We start from the raw sequence: 20,390 nt of genomic DNA on the forward strand, positions 1-20,390 counted from the left end.
TTGTTAGAAGGGGGTCAGGAAAAGTGATCACTGAGGTAGGTAGTATTACTGTTAAAGAGAACAAGACCATCCTAACCAACAGTACACAAGTAGCTAATGTATTTAAGAATCATTTCATAAGTGTAGGAGAAAAAATTGGTGAGAACAGTTCAAAAGAAAAAGCTAGGCAGTACATGGAAGAGTCTGTTTTGAAAAAAATTTGTCAGATTAAGTTTCACCTAACAACCTCTTGTGAAATAAGTAAAATTATTAAATCTCTGAAAAATAAATGTTTTGTTGGAGTAGATGACATCTCTAATAAGATATTAAAACAATGTGGAGCAATTGCAGTTGATGTCCTAAGTCACATATGTAATGTATCACTAACTCAAGGTATTTTCCCAGACAGGTTAAAATATGCCATTGTGAGGCCTCCCTACAAAAAGGGGGATATCACAGATGTCAATAATTATCAGCCAGTATCCTTGCTTACAGCATTCTCAAAAAGCTTCGAGAAAGTAATGTACTGAAGAGTGATTAGCCATCTCAACAGTAATGGGTTACTTAGTAAATCGCAGTTCAGATTTCAAAAATGCTGTTTCACTGAGACAGCATTATACAATTGCACTGTCTTTAAATAGTAAAATGTCACCAATAGGAATTTTCTGAGACTTGTCCAAAGCATTTGATTGTGTGAACCATGACATTGTGTTACAGAAATTACAATTCTATGGTATAAATGGAATAGCACATGAGTGATTTAAGTCATACCTACAGAACAGGAAGCAAAAAGTTTCATTATATGGGTCAAGTGATTTAAATAAGTTTTCCACTACATCTAACTGGGGTGAAATTACATTAGGTGTTCCACAGGGTATAATCATGGGTCCCCTTTTGTTCTTGATATACATGAACGGCCTCCCTTCCTATCTGAAACAGGAAGCTGAACTGACACTGTTTGCTGATGATACAAGCATCATTATTAATCCAGTAAAAGAAAGTCCAATTGAAAATTGTACAAATAAGATCTTTAGAAAAGTCATTAATTTGTTTTCTGCAAATGGGCTTGCTCTGAACTTTGAAAAAACACAGTACATCCAATTTATGCCGCAAAAAAGCACAGTTTCTTCAATAAATATAACACATCAACAGAAGTCAGTAGACAGGGCAGAGCATACTAAGTTTTTGGATGCACATATAGATGAGAATCTTAATTGGAAAATTCATATTTTGGATCTCCTAAAGCAACTAGGTTCAGCAACTTTTGCGATCAGAATAATTGACAATTTTGAGGATATAGAAATTACTAAGCTAATGTACTTTGTATACTTTCGCTCTCTGATGTCATACTGAATAATATTCTGGGGTAACTCAATATTTAGACAAAAAGTATTCACTGTTCAAAAGAAAGTGGTTAGAATAATGTGTGGGGTTCATAGTCGGACAGCTTATACACATCTTTTTAAAAACTTGAGAATTCCTACAACAGCCTCGCAATACATCCACCAACTAATGAAATTTGTTCTCAACAATATGGACCAGTTTGAAAACAACAGTGATATTCATGATTACAAGGCCAGAAAAAAGAAGGGCTTACACTATCCTTTGCTCAACCTATCTTTGGCACAGAAAGGGGTAAAATATGCTGCTATAAAAATTTTCGACAAATTAACGGATGAAATAAGGTGTCTGACAGACAGCAGTAACAGCTTGAATAATAGATTGAAATCATATCTCCTTGACAACTCCTTCTATACTATAGATGAATTCTTGAATAGAAATAAATAAATCTTTAAATATAGTATATGCATTTTATGCCATTTAAGGGAATACGGTAAATAATAGAAATATTAATCTTTAACTCTGTATTGTAATACATATATTAAAAAATTTTGTTTCATATGTGCATTTCTTGTGCAATTGACACGTTCCACATCATAACGGCTACCGTACCGTGCAATTGATCAATGGAACACGCTACCAACTAACTAACTATTACATCCCCACGTGGTCTGTGATTTCCTTCCCTTGACAACTTTATCAAATCGTAAATTTCGTCGAACGCAGCTTGGAACTTACATTCCACGTATGGGGTGATACTGATCTAATAGCCTCTGCTACCTTTTCTAGGCATGATATTTACGTGTTTCTTCCTCGGAAAAAAAAATTGGTACGTCTGTTATAGCTGCTCTGTCGACCGGTGTTGTTTATGATTGCTAACTGTTGCACATTTTTTGTTCCATACTTTACTCGGAAATCTAGAAAGATCTCTTACTGGTCAAACAACAAATACCTGATCACTTAACTAATTTGACGATAGATTGTTACACTGCTATACATGCAAGTACCCCACAAACTTATTTAAATGTTTTCATTGAATGAGAGCAAAGAAGGTCTTGTTTTTTCTACTACACTCTTGAAGCCGTCTGCAATATCACCAGCCTGAAAATATCCTCAAACGAATAATTTTGCAATCTGAAACGCTTATAGCTCACAGTTGACACGCTATTTCAGCAGACGACAACTTTAGTAAATGTGAATTTGTGAAATGTACGCGAAAATATGCAGAGTGCTCTTCAGTTGTTGCCAACTTAACTGGGCCGGAACGCTATCGCGGGAATAGCTAACAGGGGAATAGAACGGTATCGTACAGCTCCAAGTTAAACTATGGTTAGCCTATTCCTCGGTTGACTTTCCGTGGGTTTCCTTGGCTCCAACCCCAGATTGTACAGCTGGCCCATAAAGATAATTCTGTAAAAAATATCGCTGCACAAAATTTTATTTGTATAATTTTATCACCATGGTAGAGACACATTTGTGCTAAAGAAAATTTTTTTTGGGCCTCGTACTGAAAATCGATTCCACGATAGCGACATAGCAATTTCCTCTGGATTTCTCTTTTTAGGGGAAACAGTAACTGATTAAAAAAAAAAACCAATCCAAGACGTTTCTTTGACATCAGTGTGTGTTGGCTATACTGACAACTTTAGTTTTGTAATTTGACAGTTTTGCGCGCGTAAAATATGAGTTACGTAGGGAATGTGTGTTAACAAGAGTAACATAATTTGCCATTTTATCCATATATAAACTGGTCATAATGTCGAATGAGCAAAACAGGGTTCGTATTGTGCCAGTGTGGCTTTCTAAAAAGGTAAAGAAAACATATAAACAGTACTAACAGGCATTTGCTTGGGTGAATCATATGTGTCATCTAATTACCTGTTTGATATTTGTCGGCCAACAAAAAATTTAGAGTTATTTCGCCCAAATATGTGTGGAATGGGAACATCCTGTTTAGCTGACGGGAAATTTGTGATTAACAATTAATGGCAGTTTCGTTTTTTTTTCCAGGGGAATGATGAAATACAGGAATCAGAATTTCTTCGTTTTAAAGGAGAGATAAACTACTGTGCAACCATAGGTGACTGTGGGATGGCTTGTTAAAGTCTTATGTAATTATTCTTTTGTCTTTGAAATTCATATTGTTTGGTAGTAGCACTTATCTTACTGGAACATTTTAGAAAATATTATGTACCTAAAATTATGGAGAAATAATTAAGTGAATTATAAACAGAATTACGCCCCAGTTATTAAATTTTCTGTTTAAAAATTGTATGCTATGTCTCTCAGCCACTTCATTCACACTACATAACCTATTCCACTATGTGAAGCCCACTTTATGTGTAGAGCTTATGTGTATTACTTGTGTATCTTGTAGACATCTGTTTAAGTAGTTTGCATTCTGACTAATGCTTCGTAGTATATTTATTACCTCAGGAAATTTGTTGTAAATAATCCACTACAGTTCGAAGGGACAGTGAGTACATAGTTACAATACCAGAAGAAGAAATGACATTCATTACTGAACATTAAGGTTGTCTTTGGCACAGAAAGGGGTGCACAACGCTGCATCAAAATTTTGACTACTTACCCAGTGATATAAAATGCCTAACAGACAGCAAGATAAAGTTTGGAAATAAATTAAAAAAGTTTCTCCTTGACAGCTCCTTCTATTCCATAGAAGAATTGCTGTGTTGTAAAAGGTGGTGGGTAGGAATTGCTAACTCAGTCTGTATTTCATGTTTTAATTTCGGTGGTGATGGTGATGTTTAGAGTACAAATTAATATTAATGTAAAATGGCTCATTCCACATAATGACAATTTATCGTGCAAAATGATCCATGGAACATGAAAGTAACTAACTAAGTAATAGAAATAACTAAGTATTAGAAACAAAAGAAAAAAGAGCTGCAGATAATAGTAGCCAATTGTTTGTTCAATTTATTTATTTGTCTATACTGTTTTTGCTTGGAAAATTTCCTTCTGCCCTCTAAATATTATGTTACACCATATGAACATGATGAGGTTATCTCTTAGTGTTTTCTGAATGTGCCTTACTCACAAGTTTTCCGTTTTCTGTGGTAGTTTGTGTACAGACTAGCTCCAGCATTTAGGAGATCCTTTTCAGATAACGATATCCATGTGGTTAATTTCAAGATGAAGATGACACATGTTGACCATGTTCTTACAGTGACTATCTCTTATTAACAAAGTAGTACATGCGTATTTCAAGGACATAAGATAATTGTCACAAACACATTATGAACACAAAGTTAATGCACTTAGTTCTCTACATTTGTCTTGGAGACAAGTTTATGGTAGACTACATATTTTTGCCATGGACTAAATTTTTCCATACTGTAATGCAGTATGACGAGTGAGTGTACCATATGTGGATTAGGCTGTGATACATTAATGGCAAGAGTTATGCTGCTTCTCCCCCCTTACCCTCTTTTGTAATTTGACTTGTGATTTTAGGTATCCATAAGAAAACTATTAAATATCAAGTGACTGTTGCCAACAACATATTCTGTTCAAAAATAGAAATGATTGAACCAGTCATATAGCAAGATTTCTATGTTGTGCGTACTATACTGTGAGTAAATGTCACCAATGGTGAACCTACACTTCTGGCTACACTACAGATCCTTTTGTCACTATAACCAAGATTTTGTGCTCACAGTTGTTGGCTTAAACAATTAATGACCATATTATTGTGTCCGCCCCCGGTAGCTGAGTGTTCAGCACGACAGAATGTCAATCTTAAGGGCCTGGGTTCGATTCCCGGCTAGGTCGGAGATTTTCTCCGCTCAGGGACTGGGTGTTATGTTGTCCTAATTTTCATCATTTCATCCCCATCGACGTGCAAGTCGCCGAAGTGGCGTCAAATTGAAAGACTTGCACCTGGTGAATGGTTACCCGACAGGAGGCTCTAGTTATATAACCATACTATTGCCTTCCACCTGGACCTTAACCTCTGTCTGTGCTGTAGATCAGACTATTATCACAACGGATATTTCAAGGGGGGGGGGGGGGGGGAGATTGACAGTATTACTTGAGCATTTGCTGCTGCTCATTTTGGGGAAATTTTTGATACAATACTCCAGTTTTGCGTACTTATTAACTGCAACACTCTGGAAATTATAGTTCTCTGCTACAATTGTGTCTCCCTTTGTAGTTGAATGGTCAGTGTGACTGTCCACGTGAAGGACCAGGTTAAATTCCTGGTATGCCAGTCATCTTTCTCTTACTGGGAACACTGGAATGGCGTGCACTCATCCTCATGAGGCCAATAGAGGACCTGTGTGATTGAGAATTAGTGGGTCAAGGTCTGAAAAGCATTCAGTTGTCAGGAGATGAGTCTGCTAACACCATGCTCCTCCATACCACGTACAAATAACGTCATCGGCAGATGGTTACTCTACTGTCAGAACAAAGTCTCCATGCTTAAGACAGATATCATGTTGTTGTGTTATGTACAACATGTTATCGATATTTACAAATAAATTATCCTAGGTGAAATCTATCTCTCATATTTATTGAAACTTGTAACTCTCATACATTGGTTACGTTTATATTTATACGGATGAAGTATAACATCCATACATTATGAAGTTATAACTGCTGTTTGAGGCATATCATACAAACAAAATGAAGAGCAGCAATCCTATTGCCACTCCCTGAAGAGCACCATAAATTATCAACTCAGTATTCAATCAGACATTCCTACTACTACTACTTTTATACTGTACGTCGCCAATGATACCTGTGTTCCATGGCAGATTGTGATACCATCTGTCACCTTTGATCTATAACATTACCAAGATGGTGAATCCACATTTCATGTGTATACAATATGGTGACCATGATGTCACTCACTACACACGTGAACAAAAAACAAATAACATGAGAAATGTGTAATTTCAAAAATTCAGTTGAACTAACAGAGCACCCATGTGAATTAGGGGGTTTTGGGTGGAGGTATTCTAAATATGCGGCAGTCCTAGTAATGAAGACATACAACACAAAAATTAAGCAAATGAAATCCTCGACAATAAAAAATAAAATCTGATAAAAAAATCTGGTATCGGAAATTTTCCTTGACCTATATAGCTCAAATTAAGTCCACAAACCCACACTTAAGTCCAAAACCTGATACTGAAAATATCACTTGACCTATGTAGCTAAAACAAAATCCGCAATACCACAAAACCACAATTTGCTCACATAACCAACATAAAAAACCTAACCTCACGAGTATAGATAAAACAAACTGCACAGTATCTGCCTATCACAATCCAGCATAATTACAACTCATAACATAACCTAAAAATTAAAAAAAATGCATTAACACAATTTTGATATACAAGAAACTCTCAATTATGGACATAAACACACACACTGTACATACCACAATAGAAAAATCATATTTACCAAAGTCAGGCGGTATATAAATCTAGCAATCTAGTTATAACAAAAATAATACTTCATCAATCCAATCTCTCAAATGGCCAGTGTAGACTTCTCAAACCAGAAACCAATGCCATACATTGTCCCACCAACAGTGCTGCATATACTGGTCCCCGGTCCGGGATGCAGCAACTTTGATCAATCTCATTCCTTCTCCATAAACATAACACTTCACGTACTCAGCAATTAAACAGAATAACGATAGGGATTTAACTGCAGTCAACTGGTCGCCCCCATTGCGGCATGCAGGGACATGCTAGTGAACTTCATTGTCATATCCATAAGTAACAAATAACAAAACATAAAATTAAATTGTCAACTGTAAGCAACACATCACACTAATAAATCCAAACTTGAAATTCACTGAATATGAACAACATGGCTTCAGCTGTGTTAGGTATAGATTTATTACATATTGTTAACATGTGAAAATTTGTGTCAGGCTGAGACTCAAACACAGATTTCTCGCATTCACGAGTGGTTGCCTTAACTGTTGGGCTATCTGTACAATCTGTCGGACTGATGTAAACTTCCATACATCACGCTGTCTACAACCCATTACCATAGTCTGCTACATTCGTCACTGAATTCTCACAGCTGTTCTCTGTATTCCTGCTCCAGTGAGAATGAGACTATAAGGAACTGAGATCTGTGATGTTATCATCTTTTCTCCACCTTGGCTTATAACATTTACCTGCATGTCTGGATGAACGGATATTGTTGGCAATAGATAGTCATCTGAAATTATTTCGTATGTCATCAATCAGTAGTTAATCTAAACCAAAACTCTGTAACACAGCTGAAGACAAGTTATTCACATTCAGTGAATTTGTTTCGAAGCAATATTGGATGGCTGTCTATCACCAATAATGTCTGTTCATCCAGATGTGCAACTAAACATTGAAATACCAATGCGGATAAAAGATGATATCATCGTGGGTCTTGATGCCTCATAGTCTCATTCTGACTGGTGTGGGAAAACAAGAGTAGAGCTGCGAGCATTTAGTGATGGATGTAGCAGACTATGGAATAGGGATGTAGACATGTGACCCACAGAAGTTTGGGTCAGTCCAGGAAGTGTGCACAGATATCCTAATGGTTAAGGTGACCACTCAGGATAAACAGGCCGGCCGCGGTGGTCTCGCGGTTAAGGCGCTCAGTCCGGAACCGCGTGACTGCTACGGTCGCAGGTTCGAATCCTGCCTCGGGCATGGATGTGTGTGATGTCTTTAGGTTAGTTAGGTTTAAGTAGTTCTAAGTCCCATAGTGCTCAGAGCCAGCCAGGATAAAAAGGAAATCTGAGTTTGAGTCCCAGTCCGGCAAAAATTTCCACACCATCAACATGTAGTAAATCTATACAAACACAGCTGAAGCCGTGTTATTCACATTCAGCAAGTTTATCTCAAAGCAATTTCAGTCAGCTATCTTTCGTCAATAATGTCTGGTCATCCAGACATGCAAGTAAATATCTTCCAATACTGTCCTCACAAACAATCAAGAAACATAAATACTCCACACTACAGAGGGCCACCACATACTCCAACACACCCTTTGTAAACACTTTCCCTTTCAGATACACTGCACCACATGATGTTATACAAAGCAACACAGTTTCACCTCTGGTGAAAGCAGATGGGTGGTTCCATAAACAGCTGTTGTACAATTGCGGCTAAGTTTTTGTGTTTTTTTGTTGTTGTTAAAAACAGTCATATTTGAAAGGTAAGGTATCAAGTCACATTATCTTTTGCTCTTCTAGTACTTGTAATGGACAGTTTAAAAAGATTATTTTCTGTGTTGTTAGCTCAAAAAGAAAAAAGCTAGTTGTATAATGGAATACGACACTGATACCGAGTTTTAATAAGTGATGTCTAATTCCCAATTTTTGCACATATTTTTCAATCTTTCATTAATATTGTACCTGTATTTCAGGGAAATGCTGACAAATCTAGATGAAATGGTTGTTGGATTTGACATGGAGTGGCCTGTAAATAGCAAAACAGGGAGTGGGAAAACATCACTTATACAGATTTGTCATGATGAAAATGTGTGCCACTTATTTCATGTAAGTATTTTCTTGTATGGTTACTGTTGGAACAATTTGCTAAATAACTCAGTTGCTACTTAAAAAAAATTGTCAAAAGCTTTAGTGAGAGTTCAGTAGAAAAAATTAATAGCAATATTCTATTACATAAAGAAGATGATGCATTTCTAGAGTGGCTGCAATGCAGATGTAGGATGGTGAGAGATGTTCAATGCCAAGAGTTATAATAAACAATGGAATCATTGTGCCATTTAAGTCTGTGTAATGTAGTGTCTCCTATCTTTTATCATACTTTAAGAAAGGAAGCACATCACACTGAAGGCTATATGGGGTCATGAATCAGAAGGGAGTGACAATGGAGGAAAGGGGAACTGTTGGGTGGAAGTTGCAGGTGACTCCGAGTTACCTGAGATTAAAATTCTGATGAGAGGAATGTGTGAGGAGGGATGAGTGGGTTCGGAGATTAAATGTGGAGGTTGGTTGCTGGAAGGTGTGATCAGATCGACAGTTGTTCCTCAAAGACCATATGGCCCAGTCGTAATGGCAGAGACGTGCTACAGGGTGGCACCCCCTCAGCTTGTAGTGCTTCCCACTGGCTGTTACAGTTACAGCTGCCATCACTCCCTCCCACATTCCTAACTGGCCTCACCTTGAGCTATTAGCCACCCACTCCCAATCCCTCTCCTTACCTTCTACTTCCCTCTCCATCTCTACCCACCCCACCCCACACTACACCCCCATCCCCACTGTCCACCCACTTGCCACAAAATAGCATTTAGCATTGACACTGTCTCGTCAGTGTAGCCAGCACCATGTAGGGGTATATGCTCATATGCTTGAGCATGAGAGCACACGTGTGCATGTGTTTGTACTGTAGCTCATCAAAGATAAGTCTGAAAACAAGCAAGTTTTTCTTCTTTTGTGTTTGCCTTTCAGCGGCTCAACACTTGTGCTTTTCAATGATTGGTCTCTTTTGATCATAAAGTACTTGCATTCTACAACATTTATACTGCTTAAGGGAAAATTGAGGTGTTTGAGGACAAAGGATATGCAATGAGTTTGATGAACTTATCGTTTTTAGGGTATGGTGTTCTAGTGCTCTGATTACAATTATCCACCATTTCACACATTCACACAAGTTGTGATTTAAACAACTACAAAATAAAGCACGAAAATAACATCTATGTAGAATTTTGCCTCCATGATTTTTTTGTACAAAGATCTTAAATTTCTGAAAAATCAAATTTATTATGTGCATGTTTCTAGGATCCATTTGCTTATTTACTCTTGACTTTTGTTTCTCAGACCACATTACTATATTAATCTCCACCCTAGAACCTCGCTTATATGCCTTACACACAGCTGCAATCAAATTAAATACTTTTGTAAAATTCCAGTAATTACAAAGGCTTACCTCATAATGTGTATTCAATTTTATTAGTAAAATGTGGGTAACTTGTAAGAGCTCTGCTCGCTACATCACATCATGCATCAGTACATTTCAATTCCAGTCCATTATATCTATTGTTCTCCCTTATTATTTTTACTACTAACTGTAGTTCTTTTTATTCAGAGTTTTTAAGTGTATTATTACAGAACCTCTGTCCAACCACCCAGGAGCAGCCCACACTGATTTGCGAACTTGTCAGGTGAGCACCACAGGATCTGCACTACCAACCCATGACTTGGAGGAACCTCTGAAATTCAGAATATATCAGAATTAATAGTATGACATCATGGTTCTTGAGATGAGCATGTGTTGACTCACTTTTCATAGCTATGAAGTGGGACTCCTCCCCCCGAGCCATGGGCCCCACTGTGATGGGGTGCTTGCATGCCTCGACAATACATATAGCCATACCATAGGTGCAACTTCAACATAGGGGTATCTATTGAGTGACTGACAAACGTGTGGTTCCTGAAGAGGGGCAGCAGACCTATCGGTAGTCGCAGGGGCAACAGCCTGGGTGATTGACGGATCTGGTTTTGCAACATCAACCAATGTGGCCTTGCTGTGCTGACCCTGTGAACAGCCGAAAGCAAGTGTAAACTACAGCTGTTACTTTTCTTTGCTGTCATGCAGCTCTACTGTATAGTTAAATGATGATGGCATTATCTTGGGTAAAATATTACAGAGGTAAAATAGTCCCCTATACAGGTATCCAAGCAAGGCTACTCGGGAGGATGTCATCATCAGGAGAAACAAAACTGACACTGTACGGGCTGGGGCATGGAATGTTAGATCCCTTAATGAGGCATGCAGGCAGGCAAGAAAGTTTAAAAAGGGAAATGGATAGGTTGAAGTTAGATATAGTGAGAGTTAGTGAAGTTCAGTGGGAGAGGAATAGGACTTCTGGTTAAGTCCTGGGTTAAGGGTTATAAATAAAGCCTTTGATACTGTGAATCATACCATTCTTCTGTGTAAGCTAGAAGAATACGGGTTGAGAGGACTAGCCTTGAAACTAGTTGCCTCCCCATTTTGAAAGACAGGAAACCGTGTGTAAAGCTAACTTATCAAAATAATGAGCAGCTCCTAACAACCAAATCAAACTTCAGGACACTTCAATGCGGCGTGCCTCAAGGAAGCATACTAGGGCCTTTTCTGTTCCCTGTATATGTAAATAACTTATTTGAACCCCAAAATTGCATGGTTGTGAGCTATGCCGATGACATATCCTTTATCAGCTGTGGCAGTGATATGCAGTCTGCAGCTAACGGTACCGAGATCAGTTTCAATACTCTGTCCACATACCTTACAGCAAACAAGCTTCTTGTAAATAAAGACAAAACGGTAATAATGAAGTTCATCCACAGTTGTAATGCTGTCATAACTGATACTGTATTTCCATCCCCATTGGGTCTTGCATATGCAAATTCACATAAATTTTTGTTGATGAACACTTATCATGGAAAGACCATGTAGATAATATTTGCAAGAAAATCAGTAGAAATGCGTGTGTACTGAAACAGGTCTCAGTCTTCTTGGACCATGATACTTTAAGGCAAATATATTTTGGGTTAATTCATCCACACCTTCAGTGTGTATGAATGTATATAGAATTAATGTAAGAGTGGAAAGGCTAACATTGGATGAAAGAGCAAATAAGAAAATTTTTGAAGACCAAGGAGCTTTGGAAAAATTGCGTGTAGCCTGTAGTAATAAAATAGGTCCATTTAGTCTTAGACCCGAACGTTCATCCGGCGTTCCTTGGCGTAAGTACACTAGAAAGAATCGATTTAAGTTTGTAACCTATTCCAAGCCCGAGACAAGTGCAGACATTTCGAAAGTTAAATCATGGACCGATTTGGAGAATCAATGTCGTGCAAAAAATAAAATATTTCAAGGTGTGAATCTGTTTTATATTGGTTTGCAAATTGCTGGAGATGAACCGGCTAAGAATGATGTGGTACAAAGTGAAGTGAAATATTTAACGTTTGTTGTTAGAAATAGAGTGTATATGACCTTTTGTAAACGCAAGGGAACAGTAACATTCTGAATAAAGATTGTTGTTTACAGCTAATGTCTGCGTTGGCGTTTTTTTATGGCAACTGGGACCATATAAGAAATTACCCGGACGACCTACACCTGGCCTTCCTTGTTCCTACCAGTCAAGAGAGAATTGATGAGTTAGCAATTACATTTTATGGAAACAAGATTAATTATTCAGCTGCTAATTGTACTGGAAGAACTCTGGTATTATAAGCCAAACCTGGACGATTTAATATGTCAATTCAGGGAAGCATACAGAGAATTTGTTTTTATGCCAAATGGAATAAGGTGTGCTCATAGATACTACGATTTTCGACAGGGACGGTACAGGCCTTTATGGTATAATTATTAGAACCTCAGTGAATACAAACCTCAAAGTCCTGCTCAGACGCACAGCCGAAGGCCATCCTAGAAAATGGCCTCACGGTCAGTGAGGTCTCCCAATCAGGGTAGAACAAAATATAGGCTTGTTCACAAGTTGTCGAAGGAAAAAGAGCAGTGGCAGTGTACCTGTCAATATGATTATTGTTTACATTTTAGGTGGCAACCATTGGCAAGTGTATTGAGATATAGGGTGGGGCATCAGCAGTTCATATAGATAGACTTTTTAAATTACAAAAAAAGGCAGTAAGAATGGTAGCCAAGGTAAAGAAGAGGGAGCTTTGTAGAGACATCTTTAGAAAATATAAAATTCTTACAGTGTACTCCATGTATATACTGCAGACAGTCATGTTCATGAAACAAAATCCTGAATTTAATATGAGAAACAGTAATGTACACAACTATGATATACGGGGAAGGGAAAATTTTTATAGAATTGTGACCAATAAAAAGGCAACGGACCACAGCCTACACAGAATGGGAGCAATTTTCTACAATGCACTACCCTGTGAACTCAAGAAAGTAAATCTAAATATGCTAAAGAGTGGAGGGGAGCAATTATTAATAGAGAAGTGTTGTTACTCTATAGAGGCCTTTAAGTTGTAGTGCCACCTTGGAAAACAGTGTATATAGACAATGTCTCCGATCTATCAGTGGTATGAAACAATGTAATTATACACTGTATTATGTGTACTGTACTATTATAAATATAAGCTAAATTGTGTTACACGATAGAAGAATCTACTTGTAGTGCCCTTTTGAGAAATAATGTGTACAGACAAGTGTCTGATCCATATGTTGTTATGAAAGAATGTAAATATTTTACTGTATATGAGTAATGTAATCTAAATTTTCCTGACAATGTCCAAAAACTTTTTGTTATATGGACAGAAAATAAATAAATATAAAAACCAAATACACGTATTGCAGGAGTAGGTCTAATAATGAATAAGAAAATAGGAATGTGGGTTAGCTGCTATGAATAGCGTAGTGAACACATCATCATGGCCAAGATAGACACAAATCCAACACCCAAAACAGTAGTACAAGTTTATATGCCAAGTAGTTCTGCTGATGAAGAAATTGAAGAAAAAAGAAAGGTTTAATGAATGGAGGAAAATTTAATTCTTGTGGGGAACTGGAATTTCGTAGTAGGAAAAGAAAGAGAACAAAAATTAGCAGGTGAATATGGACTGGGGGAAAGGGATGAATGCTTGGTAGAATTTGGCACAGGAGACAATTTAATCATCACTAACACTTGGTTTAGGAATTATTAAAGGAGGTTATACATATGGAAGAGACATGGAGACACCAGAAGGTATCGGATTGATTATATAATGGTAAGACAGTGATTTCAGAACCAGATTTTAAACTGGAAAACATTTCCAGTGACAAATATGGTCTGTGAGCTGTAGATTAAAAGGGAAGAAATTGCAAAAAGGTAGGAAATTAAGGAGATGGGACTTGGATAGGTTGGAAGTACCAGAGGTAGTTCAGAGTTTCAGAGGGAGCGTTAGACAATGATTGACTGGAAAAGGGGAAAGGAATACTGTAGGAGATGAATGGGTAGCTTTGAGAGATGAAATAATGAAGGCAGCAGAAGAACAAAGAGGTAAAATGACAAGGCCTAATAGAAATCCTTGGATATTGTTGGAACTGTGCGATCAATATACACTCCTGGAAATGGAAAAAAGAACACATTGACACCGGTGTGTCAGACCCACCATACTTGCTCCGGACACTGCGAGAGGGCTGTACAAGCAATGATCACACGCACGGCCGCCGTCAGTGTCAGCCAGTTTGCCGTGGCATACGGAGCTCCATCGCAGTCTTTAACACTGGTAGCATGCCGCGACAGCGTGGACGTGAACCGTATGTGCAGTTGACGGACTTTGAGCGAGGGCATATAGTGGGCATGCGGGAGGCCGGGCGGACGTACCGCCGAATTGCTCAACACGTGGGGCGTGAGGTCTCCACAGTACATCGATGTTGTCGCCAGTGGTCGGCGGAAGGTGCACGTGCCCGTCGACCTGGGACCGGACCGCAGCGACGCACGGATGCACGCCAAGACCGTAGGATCCTACGCAGTGCCGTAGGGGACCGCACCGCCACTTCCCAGCAAATTAGGGACACTGTTGCTCCTGGGGTATCGGCGAGGACCATTCGCAACCGTCTCCATGAAGCTGGGCTACGGTCCCGCACACCGTTAGGCCGTCTTCCGCTCATGCCCCAACATCGTGCAGCCCGCCTCCAGTGGTGTCGCGACAGGCGTGAATGGAGGGACGAATGGAGACGTGTCGTCTTCAGCGATGAGAGTCGCTTCTGCCTTGGTGCCAATGATGGTCGTATGCGTGTTTGGCGCCGTGCAGGTGAGCGCCACAATCAGGACTGCATACGACCGAGGCACACAGGACCAACACCCGGCGTCATGGTGTGGGGAGCGATCTCCTACACTGGCCGTACACCACTGGTGATCGTCGAGGGGACACTGAATAGTGCACGGTACATCCAATCCGTCATCGAACCCATCGTTCTACCATTCCTAGACCGGCAAGGGAACTTGCTGTTCCAACAGGACAATGCACGTCCGCATGTATCCCGTGCCACCCAACGTGCTCTAGAAGGTCTAAGTCAACTACCCTGGCCAGCAAGATCTCCGGATCTGTCCCCCATTGAGCATGTTTGGGACTGGATGAAGCGTCGTCTCACGCGGTCTGCACGTCCAGCACAAACGCTGGTCCAACTGAGGCGCCAGGTGGAAATGGCATGGCAAGCCGTTCCACAGGACTACATCCAGCATCTCTACGATCGTCTCCATGGGAGAATAGCATCCTGCATTGCTGCGAAAGGTGGATATACACTGTAGTAGTGCTGACATTGTGCATGCTCTGTTGCCTGTGTCTATGTGCCTGTGGTTCTGTCAGTGTGATCATGTGATGTATCTGACCCCAGGAATGTGTCAATAAAGTTTCCCCTTCCTGGGACAATGAATTCACGGTGTTCTTATTTCAATTTCCAGGAGTGTATTTCGTGTGAGATGGAGGCGAAGTGCATCATGTGAAATATAATAGACCTCTCTTGTGCTATTATGCACTCTGAGTTTTATGTGTGTAATATAATGTTCCTTGGTTGTTGTGTTCAATGTATTTTACCCAGAAGTGCAAATATAGTTACGGGCACTAAATGTCTTTTTCTCATTATTACTTATTGAACTGTATCGACTTTAATAGGTTATGGGCCCAGCGATGCACTTGGAATAAGTATATCCATAATATAGTAGTGAGAAAGTATTGGAAAAGTTCCAAGTAGTCCACATGTGTGAAGTATGAGTTATCCTTACAAGATAAATGCAACTCTTTTGTATTATTCTTCGGTATTGTTCTTTACGTTAAGAAACATCAAATATTTTTAAAGTGGGTGTGGCACAAATTCTGCAGATTGAAAGACTTATGGGTCGCGAAAGCTATGCGACGTGGAAATTTGCAGTTGAAGCTTATTTACATTTGGACGACCTGTGGGATGTAGTTGATGGAACAATGAAATTCACAGATCAGAATTATTCAAATAAGGATAGGAAAGCAAAATCAAAGTTGGTGTTACTGGTTGATTCAGTGAATTATGGTCACGTTGAAAAAGCTGCGACAGCAAAATAAGTCTAGGACAAATTACAAAGTGCATTTGAGGATGGAGGTCTTACAAGAAAATTAGTATTATTACATGAGTTAATTACCACTCAGCTGGACAAATGCAAAAGTGTAGACAAATACTTCAGGAAAACCGACTGAGGAATGTTGGGTTTGAGATCACTTACGAATGGATAGGGACACTACTGCTGGCAGGATTGCCCAAAAGGTATGCGCCTATGATTATGGGACTGGAAAGCTCAGGTATACCAACTATGGGTGACAGTATTAAAGAGAAAATCCTACAGGATGTAAAGAGTACTTCGAGCTGTCATGTGTTGGAGAAGGGAACTGCATGTGCTCTTTATTCAAAAAACAAAAGGAAGAAATTAGTAATGTGTTACAGATGTCAGAAGAAGGGGCATATTGCCAGAGAAAAAGTAAACCCAAGGTCAGACACACAGCAAAAGAGGTATGTTGCCGATAGTCCAGAGAGAGAGGGACCAGTAATAAAGGTAAGGCACTCTCGTGTTTTTATTCTTTTGGAGATGTAGGTGATTGTCAACTAGAATGGATTTTAGACTCAAGTGCATTTGTGCATATTGTTAAAGACAGAGCTCTTCTTTATGATGTTAAAGATAAGACTCATATGGGAATATCAACTGTTGATGGCAGCAAGCTCCAGTGTCATTTGGCTGGGAAACTAGACCTACAAGTATAAGTGTAAATAGTGAACCCAATACAGTTAGAGCACATGATGTTCATTATGTAAAAATTGTTGCTACTAACCTACTGTATGTAGGAGAAATTGTGAAGAAGGGAAATACAGTCACTTTTGACATGCACTGAGCAAGAGTAATCAGCGAAAATGGTAAAATTATAACTACAGCAAGTAACGAAAGGGGTATTTTAAGTTGGATACCATTGAACGTAAGCATAGAAATGTTAGTCACTCAGTATACTCAGTGAAAGTTTTTTTATGGCACTGCAGGCTTGGACACCTAAATAGAAAGTGTGTGTCTTTAATAAGGGATATGGTAAAGGGAATAGAGAGAGAATTATAGTGTATCCAAGGACCCTTGTGAGATATGCATAAAAGGAAAACAAACGAGGCTACCTTTTAAGACTAGTGAACGTAAATCTGATGAGGTCTTACAGTTAATCCATACAGATGTATGTGGCCTGATGGAATGCGAATCCATAGGTGCAAGTTATTATATTTTGTGTTTATTGATTATTATTCAAGATATACTCGTGTTTATTTTCTTAGTTCCAAAGACCAAGTGAGTGACATTTTTGACGAATATTGTAATATGGTCAAAAGGTGGGCGGGAAAGAAGATTGAAAACATCAGTTCTGATAACAGGAGAGAATATATTAACCAGAAATTGAAGACACTTCTGGCAAAAATGGGAATGAGGCATCGAACTACCATAAGGTACAGCCCATCTCAAAATGGGGTTGCCGAGAGGGCTAGTAGGACCATTGTTGAAAAAGCAAGGAGCATGATAACTGATGCTGGATTATCAAAAGATTTTTGGGCAGACACAGTATGAACGGTCTTATATTTGAACAATAGATCACCTACAAAAGCATTAAGAAATAGATATGGGTAGGAAGGAAACCTGACCTAAGCAATATAAGGATTTTTGGGTGTGATGCAGTGGTGCAAATTCAAAGGGCCACCAATTAATGTATTCATAGAATAAAAGGATAATTACAAGCAGAGATGTAGTATTCTTTGAAAACAGAAAGGACTCTGAAAAGGGCAAGACTCTAAGTTAACTGGATCTAGTTCTGAGAGTGAAACCTTACGTGAAGAAAGAGAAAGTGAAGAACAGAAAGAGGACAGTTAAAGGCACATGGAGACTATTTATGATGACAGTGAGTTTGAGGACGAACAAAATGAAGAGAGCAATGTAAGGGGGTTCTTCTCGGGTGCCAAAACCGAAAGAATATCCGGATTTTGAGATGTATGCAGCCCAATCTTTTAATGATGAGCCAGCAACAGCAGAAGAAGCAATGAGCGGCCCAAACTCGGAAGAATGGAAAGAAGCAATGGAGATGGAATTGGAATCTTTATCTCAGAATGAAACCTTTGAATGGGTAAAGATGCCACCAGATAAGAAACCATTACAGGCAAGATGGGTATTCACTTTGAAGAGCCCCGAAAATTCGTCACCAAGATATAAAGCATGACTTGTAATAAAAAGATATTCACAAAAACAAGGGGTAGATTACAAAGAAACTTTTTCACCTGTAGTCAAGTATGCCTCATAGAGATATCTTTTAGCCTTGGCTGCAAAATGAAATTTAACATATCATCATATGGATGTAAAAAAAATGTATTTAAGTAGGAAATTGGAGGAGGATATATATGTCATTCCATCAAGAGAAGTAATGAAAAGCAGAGCATTACTAATTAGCATTTTTGATTAGTCACATTTGAGAAGCCACATAATTAGTTGAAAGTTGCACACAGCAGCATGTACTAGTATTAAGACCTATCAGAATAAATTTAAATGTCTATGTTATTACATATATTAAGGTAAAGATTAGATGCTAAATGTGTATTTTTAAATATTGTTAATGATGTGAGAACCAGAAGTGTTATATCAGTTCTGAGTCCACAATTGGAAAGAGGGGAATTTTTCCCACAGGGAAGATGCCTTATTCGTCATTTCACTGTACAGTTGAAATATATTTTAACTGTTCAAAGATTTGTATTTTATGCAAATGCTGCAAATTATTGTAATTTGTAGGATATTTGAATTAGACTTATTGGGTTTAGTGTCAATTTGTTCTGAAATTAAATCATGTTTGTCATGGTTCAGTTATTTTGTAAATATTATGTGTTCAAAATATATGAACATTTTTAATCTGTTGACACAGGATAGTGAAAGTTGAAGGCACTTAGTGGGAGGGGGTGGGGGTGGGGGGGTTGCCCATTAGTTTGATGGTGAATGTTTTGTCATGCCTGCTAATTACATGGAATGGTCCATTATAGGGTGGCTGTGGCGGCTTACACGCTGCATCTTGTCAGATAAAAACACAGTGACAATCGCATAGCTCATCAAACATGAATAGATGACAGTTTGGCTGATCCCTTGGCACCATTGTACATAGCTGTCGCAGCTGTGTTCACAGATTATTCACAAACTCTGACAGGTCAATGGATTCATCTCGTACACTGGCAAACAACTTACCAGGAAGGCATATATGTTGACCATACATGAGCTCAGCTGTAGCTGCTTAGCGGCCTTCTTACAGGGATGCATGTAGACCTAAGAGAACAATAGGTAGCATCTCTGTCCACTGTTATGAATTGAGGCTCTGCAGCAACGCTTTGATCTGTTGGTGCTTAAGTTCAACTAAACTGTTTACAGCTGGCTGATATGCTGTACTTCTGATTTGCTTCATGCCAAGTAAGACAGCGAGTGCTTTGAAGAGGTAGGGAGTGCTTTGAAGAGGTAGGGAGTGCTTTGAAGAGGTAGGGAGTGCTTTGAAGAGATAGGATTCAAATTTTCTTTGCTGGTCAGCTGTGATCTTCAGGGGTACACGAAATGCGCGATCCTCCCACGAAAGAATGCAGTTACGATATTTTCAGTGGTTATGTCAGTTACTGCGAAAACTTCAGACCTCCATGTATAACAGTCTATAGCTGTGATACTGTGAGTGTATCCTTCCACTGGCGAGAGATGTCCTATGAGATCTGTATGGACATGTTCAGATCATAGATTCAGAAGGCTGAAGCTTCCCAGTGGTGACATGACATGTCTGCCGATTTTACTCTTTTGCAACCCACACGTTGTCATACGAAGTGCTTACAATTCCTGTCCATATGCGACCAGATGAGTGCTTGCTTCACCATGTTTTTGGCTTGGAGCTTAGTGGAGGGCCTCAACCAAAGACTTCATCGACTGTGTGATGGTCTTGGCTGCAGATTTCTAGACCTACATTATTGTGTGGTGATTTATAGGACTCCCCTTGAGAGGTCAGGGGTGCACTGCACTAAGGATGCAGCGACTCAGGTAGCAGAGAACTTGTGGAGTGCACATGGTTTTTT

At 39.0% G+C, this 20,390-nt stretch overlaps 1 protein-coding gene across 1 annotated transcript in view; it reads left to right on the forward strand.

Annotated features, from left to right (window-relative positions):
- The first annotated feature begins 2,964 nt into the window (after positions 1–2,964).
- LOC126458099 (Werner Syndrome-like exonuclease) overlaps positions 2,965–20,390 on the forward strand; it is a 64,235-nt gene continuing 46,809 nt past the window's right edge. Inside the window, exons 1-3 of the mRNA XM_050094925.1 lie at positions 2,965–3,130; positions 3,331–3,431; positions 8,719–8,851. Of these exons, the coding sequence (XP_049950882.1) occupies positions 3,430–3,431; positions 8,719–8,851 (135 nt within the window). The 5' untranslated portion in view covers positions 2,965–3,130; positions 3,331–3,429. The remainder of the gene's footprint in view (positions 3,131–3,330; positions 3,432–8,718; positions 8,852–20,390) is intronic.

This window comes from Schistocerca serialis, chromosome 2, assembly GCF_023864345.2.
Source record: "Schistocerca serialis cubense isolate TAMUIC-IGC-003099 chromosome 2, iqSchSeri2.2, whole genome shotgun sequence".
Classification (NCBI taxonomy): Eukaryota; Metazoa; Arthropoda; class Insecta; order Orthoptera; family Acrididae; genus Schistocerca; species Schistocerca serialis.